At 45.3% G+C, this 11,325-nt stretch overlaps 1 protein-coding gene across 1 annotated transcript; it reads left to right on the top strand.

Annotated features, from left to right (window-relative positions):
* The first annotated feature begins 1,741 nt into the window (after positions 1-1,741).
* LOC145416645 (uncharacterized) lies at positions 1,742-5,242 on the top strand. The gene is made up of 4 exons (XM_080285580.1): positions 1,742-1,823; positions 2,718-3,309; positions 3,904-4,448; positions 5,169-5,242. Exons 1-4 carry the CDS (start codon positions 1,742-1,744, stop codon positions 5,240-5,242), a joined length of 1,293 nt encoding a protein of 430 aa, XP_080141706.1.
* Positions 5,243-11,325: the final 6,083 nt, after the last annotated feature.

Below are 11,325 nucleotides of genomic sequence, written 5' to 3'. Positions count from 1 at the left end.
TTCCTGCTCTTCCCAACCTGTAGTTGTTTCTTCCCATTCTTGTGAGACTATTGCTCCATCACTGACTTTTAGCAACAAGTTTTCGGTTCTGGAAAGTTCCACAGGTGAACCATCTTCGGTGTCTATGGCAGTGCTCTCCACTACATCTTCGGCAGGGCCCTCTGTTGTCTCTTCTCCAGCTTCGACGCAGGCTCCTTGTATGGGTGTCCATGCTGTCGAGGTTCATGCTCCCATGGATTCTCAGCCACGGACGCCTCCCAGGGTTAAGCCTCGGACGCCTCCCAGGGTTAAGCCTCGGACGCCTCCCAGGGCTAAGCTGCAGAGGTCTCCCAGGGTTAGGCCGAGACAGTCTCCTGCAACTGGCTCCTCCAAGGATTTTTCTCAGTCCATCCTGAAGCGTCACAGGGGATCTGTTGAGTCCCTTGACTCAGTGGGTGTCCCCCCCAGGAAGGTCTCTTTGGGAACGTCCTCTGACTCTGAGTCGACTGTTACTCATTCGCGTCTTCCTAAACTGTCCTCCTCCAGGGACAGTGCTGGTCTGTCTGTATCGAGGATTCCTCCTCCTTCGGTTGTCTCAGGTGTTTCAGGGACTCGTGAGCGGGTTTCTCAGTCTCAGATTCCTGCGCCTACAGGCATGGCGGGCACCGATAAGCCTCGCCGCTTGAAAGCAATTTCTAGTCAGGTCGGCAAGGGGAAGCCTCCTTCTGAGGCTCCCCTGAAATCCCTCTCAAGTTAGCAGTATTCAAGGTCCTTCAGTGGAATTGTCGTGGTTTGCGTGCATCCTGGGAGGAGCTGAGTCTCCTCCTCTCTCGTTTCTCCCCAGTGTGTGTGTGTCTCCAGGAGACAATGGTGGGAGACTCTGTTCCTCCCGCTCCTTCCGGTTATTATGCATTTTATTCCACCCCTATTTTGGGGCAAGGTCGTCGTGGTGGCTCTGCAGTTCTAATCCGCAAAGGATGTACCATACTACGACGTTAACCTGCAATCTCCACTGCAGGCTGTTGCAGTTAAGTTATTTCTGAACAGGTGGTATACTCTCTGCAGTATCTATCTTCTGCCTGCTGCTGCCCTTGAGCGGGGTGATCTTGACTGCCTCGTGCATGGTCTACCCTCTCCTTTTCTTCTTTTGGGAGATTTTAATTGTCGCCACCCTATCTGGGGTGACTGCACAGTCAACCCTAGAGGTGTTTTACTGGCTGGTTTTATTGAGGATGTGGAGTTGGATGTTTTAATTTCTGGTGATGTGACACACTTTCATGCTCAGACTGGTACGTTTTCCGCCATTGATATTTCCCTCGTGTCTCCTAGTGCTCTCTTGGATTTTAGTTGGCAGGTCTTACCAGATTTGCATGGGAGTGATCACTTTCCAATAGTTTTAGAATCTACGGTGTCTGAACCTCGGTCCCGTCTTCCCCGGTGGCGCCTTGATAAGGCTGATTGGCGGCTGTTTACAGACCTTACTTCTTCTGTTTGTCCCTTAGCTGAGTTTGGTGGCTCAGATGCAGCTGCGACATATTTTACTGATTTATTACATTCTGCTGCCCTCCAATCCGTCCCGAGGACGTCTGGCCATTTTTCCAAACGTCCAGTCCCTTGGTGGAACGATGATTGTTCTGCTGCAGTGAGGATGAAGCGTGCCGCCTTCTCTCGTCTTCGTCGGCATCGTGGTGATCCCCAGTGTATGGATGCCTTCTGACGGGCCCGGGCTCGGGCTAGGTGGGTTTTTAAGAATGCTCGGCGAATGTCGTGGAAACGCTTTGTGTCCTCAGTTAATGCTCAGACCCCGCTTACCCAGGTGTGGAACAGAGTTCGCAAGATTTCTGGTAAGTTTTCGCCTCCTTCCCCTCCTGTTTTGTCTCATGCTGGTAGGATGGTGGTTGATCCACAGGAGGTCACTAGTGTCTTTGCGGATCATTTTGCGAGTGTTTCCAGGAAGGATCCTAATTCGTCCATGGCGCAGCATCGGTGCTGTGTGGAGTCGCAAGGGGTGGACTTTGCTTCCAATGAGGCAGTGCCATACAATGTCCCCTTCTCTCTCTCTGAGCTAAAGCTGGCTTTATCCCAATGTGGTGACTCGTCTCCAGGCCTTGATGATATCCCTTATGCCTCTTTACGCCACATGTCTGATGAGGCTTGTTCCTTTTTATTAAAGGTTTTTAATCTTATTTGGAGTACTGGTGATTTTCCCTTTTCTTGGGGTGTGGCTATAGTCCTCCCCATTCCAAAGCCTGGGAAGGACCATCAGTTGGCGACCAACTTCCGTCCCATTTCACTGACTTCATGTATCTGTAAGTTACTGGAGAAGATGGTAAATGTCAGGCTCGTGTGGTACTTGGAGAGAGGCAATTACTTGTCTCCGGTTCAGTATGGTTTCCGGAAACTGTGTTCTACAACTGATGCTCTATTGTCTTTGGAGTCCTCTATTTGTAAAGCATTTGCGAATAAGCACCACCATGTCACTGTCTTTTTTTATTTGGAGAAGGCTTATGACACGGCTTGGTGTCATGGCATTTTGCTTAGTCTGTTTGAATTTGGTCTCCGTGGCCAACTCCCCACTTTTGTGCAGAAATTTTTGTCCCGTCGTTTTTTATGTGTCCGGATTGGGGGTGCTCTGTCGGATGCTCGTCCCCTGGAGGATGGTGTGCCGCAGGGGAGTATACTTAGCGTAACACTTTTTGCAGTGGCTATAAACAGTGCTATTGGTGTACTTCCTGCAGGAGTTCGGGGTACTCTTTATGTTGATGACTTGTCGATCTCCTTTTCTGCGGGGCGGATGCCATTGATTGTGAGGAAGCTGCAGCTGGCGATTAATAGGATCTCTCGGTGGGCTTCTACTCGGGGATTTCGTTTCTCGGCTTCCAAGACTGTGGCTGTTCACTTTTGCCGTCTCCGTGGTGTTCACCCTGATCCTGACTTGTATATCTATGATAGACGAATCTCTTGTGTGGAGGAGACTCTCTTCCTGGGACTTATATGTGACAGCCGCCTGACATGGGTACCTCATCTTCGTCATGTTAAGGCGGCTTGTATGAGGACATTGTCGCTCCTTCGGGTTTTGGCTCATACTTCTTGGGGCGCCGACCGACAGACTCTCCTCCTCTTGCACCGGACTCTTATTCTTTTGAAGTTAGAGTATGGTAGCGAAGTCTACTCGTCTGCTACTGAGGCTCGGCTTCATGTGTTGGACTCTGTGCACCATGCTGGTGTTCGCTTGGCAACTGGTGCGTTCCGCTCGTCCCCAATTCCTAGCTTGTTGGTGGATGCTGGGATCCTTCCGCTGGCTTTGCGTCGCCAGTCCTCCTTATTGAGGTGCTGGTGTCACCTACATCGTCTTCCCAAGTCTGCTTCTTGTGTGTCTCTGTCTGATGATGCACGTTCCCATCTTTATGTGTCTCGCCTGAGTTTCCCTAAGCCTTTTGGTTTTAGGGTTGCATCTGCAATGGAGTCTTTCCATTTGCCATCTCTATCTGTATGTCCCCATCAGTTACCTAGGTTTGGTTACTGGCAATTCCCGCTTGTTCCTGTCTGTAATCCTGTTGTTTCAAATAGGAATTTGTTACTTGATTCGGAGTCCCATGCATTGTTCCTAGAACACTATAACATACACGCTTACTCCATCCCTGTTTTCACCGATGGGTCAAAGTCTGGTGCGGGGGTTGGGTATGCTGTTGTCTTCCCTTCCTTTTGTAGAGGTGGGTGCCTCCCCGGTGTTGCCTCTGTCTTTACGGCAGAGCTGTCTGCCATTATTTTAGCTTTCAAGTTAATTTTTACTCTTCCCATCTCGTCTTTTACCATTTTTAGCGACTCTCGCAGTGCTCTTTCTGCTCTTCAGCATTTTGGTCCTTCTTCCCTTCATCCCCTTGTTTTGTCTGCCCTCGAGTGGTTTTATCTTCTCCAATGTAGGGGTTACAGTGTTGGGTTTTGCTGGGTCCCAGCGCATGTTGGTGTTCTGGGAAATGAACGGGCAGACAGGCTGGCTAAGGAGGCATCGACCCGGGCTGCTCCTTCCCTCCCAGTTCCTTTTCGTGACCTGTACTCCTCCATTCGGGTGGCAGTTCTTGCTAGTTGGCAGGGACAGTGGGAGGCTTTGGTTGTTACGACCAAGATGGGGGAGGTAACCTCTATGACATACCATTCGTGGACATATGTCCATGAGCAGGGACGCCGTTCAGAGACTGCACTGGCCCGTCTTCGTATGGGTCACTCGCGTCTCACACATGGTTATCTCATGTCCCGGGGGCCACAGCCATTTTGTGATGACTGTTTGGTTCCCCTTACTGTGCGCCACTTTTTAGTGGAGTGTCCCAGCCTGGTGGAACTGCGTGAGCGATTTCTATTTCATTGCCGGAGTGTTCATGGTACTTATGAGATGTCGTTGATACTTGGAGAGAGGGCTCTCTCCCCGGGACATGAGGTCCTCCTGTTTGTGGAGGAGGCTGGGTTGTTGAGTAAGTTGTAGCTTCTCCTTTTCTTTTCTTTTAGTTGGCTCTTTTTAGTATTTTTATCATTCTGTGCCTCTGATTTTACCGTATTGTTTTAATGGCGCCATATGACCTGTGCTGTTGCGGCGCCTTATTTAAATCAATCAATCAATCAATCCCTTCCTTTAGTAGGGTCGGTAGCCTACTTGGTATTACTTCAGTGTATATGGTGGAACTAGCTGTGATTTTATATTCTTTCGAAATCATTTTTACTCTCCCCCAATCTGTTTTTGTATTTTTTGTGACTCCCGTAGAGCTCTCTCCGCACTGTAGTCTTTTAATGCATCCCATCCATTGGTTTTATCAATTTTAGAGTGGCTTTTTCTTCTTGGCTGTCATGGCCATCATGTGGACTTCTGTTGGGTTCCCTCACATGTTGGTGTGATGGGCAATGAGACAGCAGATACATTAGCTAAAGCTGCGTCGTCTCAACAGCCCCCAACCAACTACCCACTTCCTGGATCTGATGTAACACCTTACTTGCGGTAAGCAGTTTGTGGGATGGTGTTGCTCATAATAAACTAAAAGAAATCTTTCAGAGAGTGGTCGTGCCAAGGGTTCTCCACTCCATGCCTTGGCAACTGGAGGTGGCTCTTGCAAGGCTTCGCATTGGGCTTAAACATGGGTTCCTAATGAGTGGTGAGACTCAACCGTACTTTGATGATTGCCTTGTTTCAATTACTGCAGGGGTCGGCAAACTCCGGCCCGCGGGCCAGATCCGTCCCGCAGAGTCCGAACTCATGGCCCGTCACCTTGCTTGATATTTATATAACAATCCGGCCCACAACAGCCTAGCCAACTAAATGAGTAAGTCGGCGCCTCGCGACGTGATAGCGGCGGGTAGCGCGGGGCAAATTTGCATGACTGAGATCTTTACCACAGAAGCACCACGGAAAATTGCCAGGGAGAAAATGACTACATGGCAACACGCGATCATGTCGAGAGGCGCCGACGTGGGACTGGCCACTATCGTGGCGTCTGGCAACTCTGCATTACATGTGACGTCCCATGAGCAGCCTTCCCTCACCAGTCAGTAACGGTCATGCCAGCGGCCAGTCTCCCTGGCGTAGGAGTTCGTACTGAGAAGAGGTATGCATCAAACTTTCTTAGTCTGAAATGTACTTTTATCATTAGGGAATGTGGATAATATAAAGTGCATCTCTCTCTCTCTCTCTCTCTCTCTCTTCATTCACCCACTTCACCCAGCCTCCAAGCTCACAACATTCACACTCACTAGTCACTGGTTTGCCTGCTTTTCTATAAAATTTTTGTATATTGTCACAAACTGTTTTCTCCAGTCACTGATTTGCATGTATTTCAATAAATTTCTTGTAATCTAGTCACTGGTTTGTCTGCTTTTCTATATTTTTTTTTTTTTGTATATTGTCACAAATTGTTTTCGGCAGTCAATGATTTGCATGTTTTTCAATAAATTTCTTGTAATCTAGTCACTGGTTTGCCTGCTTTTCTATAAAATTTTTGTACACTGTCACTTTTGGGTTCTCTTTGGCACTCCAGCCCGCAGGCTACTCCTAGAAGCTTTCTCTGGCCCTCGCACTGAAAAGGTTGCCGACCTCTGACTTACTGTCTGTTGCATGCTGGTCGAGTGTCCGAGTCTGGGGACCTACGTCAGAGAGTCCTCCATAGTCATACGGGGGAAGATGGTGCCTACTGTCTGTCCTTGATGCTTGGTGGAGCCTCTAGCGATTTTACTGATGCTTTTAGTTTTTCTTCAGAAGGCGGGCCTCCTTCCAATATTATAAGTAACTGATATTTTATAAACTATTTGTTATTTTCAGTGTTTTATTTCTACTAACGGGTTTTAATTTCATTTTGAATATGCATTTTTTCATTTGCTGCGTCTTTTCCTTTGTTGTCCTGCGGCATATGACTCTGGCAGTTACGCTGCCAGATTTTAATTATATTCAATCAGTCAGTCCACAACTATAAGCATGATGCTTCACTTCTTTGTCTGGTTTTTCCTCTGCGTTTATCCTTGTCGAAGGCTGCAAATGAAGTTAGTCTTACCCAGGATAAAAAATCTACCCTTTTTCCGAATAGGTCACTAAACCTTAGGCCCCATCCACACCAAATTCTTGCCGGTTCTGGCGGGATTTTGCATCACTGTAACCCATATAAGTGTCCCCAGTGAACGTATGCGGATCCGGGCAAGAAATGCTATGGGTTAAAGTGATGCAAAACTCCCGCACGCGCCATCAGGCTTTCGGTGTGGACGCGCCCTTAAGTATCTACATAACATACAGTTTTGTTTTCTAGAGGAAAGCTAGAAAGCGACTAATTTATCAAAACAGGCTTTCTCGTGCATCAGCGACTTGTTAATATGTAGCCCTTGGCTACTGTGAGGTGCGGAGTAAACTTCATGTTACCTACTGATTTGTCAACCCTTTGCCTTGCTTCTTACCTAATCTACCAACTTTACAGACTCATCCGTATACTAGGCATTAATCTTTCTGTAGTCTGAGTTGAGACAGAACAGAATTCTAAGGCAAAATATTTCCTATTATCGTCATCAGCCCAAGGACGTCCTTTATTTTACTCTTGTTGTCCCCAGATGATTTTTATTCATTGCAGGAGAGACTTCTGGACTGGAGGGTTTTATGATGGCTGTACTTATACTCTTTTCACTCTAGCCTAGCCCAGATTTTCGTTCTTAAGCAACATATTTCACGTATTTCAGTGGCAGAAAAAAGACAAAACTTCCATTATACATCCTATTCATAACATTTTTCTCATGAGTAGTACCATATTCTGGAGATAATGTATTGTTACAACTTAGCAATCAATGTGGAGAGATGGCAAATATAGGCCAAGTTGGAGTAAAAGCAGCATAGTCCCTCAATTTACAAAATATCTGCTAAGTTTTATAAAATGGTCTACCAATGAGTATAGAAGCACTGGGCATATACCACACCATTTGGAGCTTCGCTAAAGTGAATCACCATATCAGGTTACGCAAGAGTGAAGCACAATGTGTGTGAAAACCATTAGAAAAATACAGTGAATCACGAGAAACAGGGCTTTACTAGAGTGAAGCACCTTGCATGTGAAAATCTTCCATGTTAATGTGAAGCGTGAAATAGGATTTAGCTAAAGTGAAACACTTTGCGTGTTAAAATCCTTTGTGTGCGGCTGATTAACCAGGCTGTTCGAAGAAATGTTCCCAGATCAAATATAATAAGTAAAAAGAAATTAAAAGGGTAATCACTTCTGTATAAAGGTAGCTTTTAGATTATATCCCTGACACTGCACTATTTTATTTATTTATTTTAGCTCTGAAAGCGGTATTCAGGTTAACCACACAGTGTACTCGGAAGTGTTCTTTAAATGACCATCAAAGTTTACTGGCTTGCCCACACCCTGGCTGTCTCGGTTTTAAGATTATGGCGGATCGTGCCTCAACCCGCCATTAAGATTAACGAACCCAAGCCGCTCTTCCTAACACCTTCACTCCGCTGAAGTACTGTACATTTAATTCTTGCGATACCTATAGAACTTTTTTTCTCTCAACGTACAGAAGGTGTTATATGTGGAGCAGCGATAACCAAAGTTGTGTGTAACCCGTACAGTTAGAAACGTTTTCCCAAAATTAAAGAAAAAAAAAAAATGATCATTCAGAGAGTGCAACACCCTCACCATCCACTTGGAGTACTTTTTGAACATTTGACTTTGCCCTGTGACTTTGACTTTCGAGCAATTGCCCTCAAAATCGAATTACTTCATTCTTGCCTGACCCTTAACCATTCAGATAAGTTTGGTCCAAATCGGATGAACGCTGTTTGAGTTGACCTTGCCCTTAGACCTTGACCTTTAACCTTTCACTGTGACCTTGAACTTTAACTGATTCTCTTTTTCTCTAAATCAGATAAAAGCCGTTTTATGGTGGCCTTGCCGTGTAACCCTAACCTTTGATCTCTTGTCGTCAAAAACCATAGGGCAACCTCTTGGATAAGTTTGAGCCTTTTCATCAACTTTGAAGGTAGTATAATGACTGAAATTTTCTTCGCGCGCGCGCGCACACACGCGCGCGCACACACGCGCGCGCACACACACACACACACACACACACACACACACAGCGCTCGCTGGTGCAGTGGTAACGCTCTCGCTTGCCAACTGGTAGACGGGAGTTCGCGCCTCGCTCAGGATGCGAAAAGTTTCACTGACGAAGTGGGTGGTTACTGTCCCCCTTGAGCAAGGGGACGGGTGTGTGCGTGTGTGAAGGTCACAGCCTTGCCCTTAGATCGGACTATATGAGCTCTCAGCTCACTTCCGGGAGGGTAAAAGCTGACGATCACGACCATCAAGTGATCCTGACCGACCCGGTGAATTACACACACACACACACACACACACACACACACACACACACACACCTCAAAACATAACACCTGCTCTTGCTCCAAGTGCTCGGGTGTAAAAAATACACACGGCCACACTCAGACTAACAACATACAGACAAACAGACGCAATTATCAACTCGGGACAAAGAAAATACACTCAGATACATAAACAAATACATGCGTACGTATACTAATGTGGATACGTGCACATACACACGCATATATACAGACATATCGACATACAGACATACATAGATACATACACATTGATGATAGGTGATGCTAACGTTAGAGAGGCAAAGCTTTGTTCGTATTAAGTGTAATAGCCCGTGAAGTCAATATGTTTGTAATCCCCTCACAAACCATTTACACCAATTTAATGTTGTGTCCAGAAACATGAATATAGCTTGTTGTTTTTTTTTTTATGTTAATTGTTATTTATCAATCCTCCGAAGAAAGATGGTCTCATTTTCGGCAAAGCAGCCTATGCCGTAGCGCTATGTTCAGGGTGCGCGTGCGCGTGTGTGCGCGTACGTCAGTCTTCACAAAACTTATAAAGAATACAGTACGGTATAGGAGGAGGAGGACAGATGTGGCCTTGATATCTTAATATCAAGGACTCTCATCCGTAATGCGACATTTGGAGAGCGTGAACCTTCAATTAATCTTTGAAGGGTAAGCCTCCCCCTCCCAATAATAATAACGATCAGAAATAGGGGAAGGTGAGCACATTGATTTCAACGAAATCAGCACACATCACAGGATTACGTATGCTGGTTGCAAGTTTTCTCTGAATGAGCAAGAAAAAAATGCACGTAGATTTTTTGGGAAGCATGACTCCCACCCCCATGCTTCTCGGGGCTCTCAGCCCCCTACCAAAAATAATAAAAAAGATATGAAACAGCAGAAAGATTTGAATAAAACTACCCAGGTGAGTTCGTCTGGTTACTGAGAAGGTCTTCCAGTATTTAGGGTTTTCCAGTCATTATTTTTAGCGGAATCTGCCGACTCACCAAAACAAAAATTCTCAGAAATAGTGAAAGGAGGGCAGATATGGCTTTGATAATTACATTTTGTACAATTGACTCTCATCCGTAATGCGATATGAAATAAACAAAAATGATCGGAAACAGAAAAAAAACATTCAATGACATTTCCCAGGAGAGTTTATTTGGTTACTGGGAAGGTTCAGTTTTCCATCCACGATTTTTAGAGGGGTCAGTGTTCCTCAGGAAATTATAAACTCGAAGAATTTGTGAAAGGGTTGCAACTATGGCTTTGGTATCTTAGTATGTGTTGTGCAATGGACTCTCATCCGTAATGCGATATTTGGGGAGCATGACCCTCCCAGTGATTTGGGGGGTCCGCCTCGCTCCAAAAAATAAAAACAATCAGATGTAAGTGAAAGTGAGCACATGGATTTCAAAGAAATCAACATACATATCGCAGTTTCCATATTTTCTCTGACCGCACAGGAAGAAACTGCACATTTACTTTTATTGTTTATTTATTTTTTATTATTATTATACTGTTCTTTTCTTTCGTACATATAGGATTTTTTATTCGTCCTGAATTTGGCATTTCTTGTGATTTCGAGGATGGGACAATATTTAGTCAGTCCTGCAGACATTTTTATTGCACAGTTATTCAAAATGTACCTTAATATTTTTTTCGGAGGCCCAAGGGATAATGAGTGCCACATTCACAAATATTTAAGATCAAAAAGTTCTCGTACCTATGATAATATTTTGCAACATGAGTAAGGAAAGAAGAGTGTTGAGTCTCCCCATGTCTCTTCTTCCGCCAAAAACAATGCTTCGTCCAAATAGGAAACGTCCAGGCGAGCAAGTGAACAAGCAAGCCATTACATTTTCAGACAGGTAGTTGAGTCTGGACCCGTATACTACGTACGGTAGCAAAAGTGTGTTGTTTCGCAGACTATACTCTTTTTACCCCAACTTGGCTTAAAATTGCCATCTCTTGATCTTGACCGTTGAGTTGTAGGAACAGATGAACACTAGATGATGATGCTAGTCAAGATGATGTGCTATGGATGGGATGAAGAGCTGTACTACTGTCTTCTGCTCTCTGAACTACAGGATATAGGCTGCAAAGGGACCAAAATTTCCGTCAGGTTAAAGTATATGAACTTCAGTGAAGTTTCAACGGTCCTACATAGATCGTTGGAAAGAGTAAAAGTAACAGGCTTTACTCTAGTGACTTTTGTTAACATTCGCCAGCATAGCACTGAAGAACTCCAGAAACACTTAAGCACCTGAATTATGCTTTCTCGGAAATTATTAACGCTACAGTGGACCTATACACATCATCGGGAAGCTTATGGAAAAGTAGTTCTTTTTCACCTTTGCCACCATAATGATGAAAAAAATCATCAAATTGATCACCCACACCAGGTAAACTCACATACAATTAAACTTGCAGCGGACCGATGCACGTCTCCGGAAAGCTTATGGAGAACAACT

This window comes from Coenobita brevimanus, chromosome 107 (genome assembly GCF_032717465.1).
Source record: "Coenobita brevimanus isolate Jiangsu-jjx chromosome 107, ASM3271746v2, whole genome shotgun sequence".
Classification (NCBI taxonomy): Eukaryota; Metazoa; Arthropoda; class Malacostraca; order Decapoda; family Coenobitidae; genus Coenobita; species Coenobita brevimanus.
The sequence above is the reverse complement of the archived record's forward strand: the minus strand, read 5'-3'. Positions and strand labels throughout refer to the sequence as shown.

What these genes read in the sequence shown, in the direction of transcription:
- LOC145416645 (XM_080285580.1), top strand. Translation starts at nt 1,742, where the DNA reads ATGTCGTGGAAACGCTTTGTGTCCTCAGTTAATGCTCAGACCCCGCTT. An exon ending in CGCCAGTCCTCCTTATTGAG is followed by an intron (nt 3,310 to 3,903) that starts GTGCTGGTGTCA and finishes TCTCCAATGTAG; the next exon opens with GGGTTACAGTGTTGGGTTTT. An exon ending in GGAGGAGGCTGGGTTGTTGA is followed by an intron (nt 4,449 to 5,168) that starts GTAAGTTGTAGC and finishes CAATTACTGCAG; the next exon opens with GGGTCGGCAAACTCCGGCCC.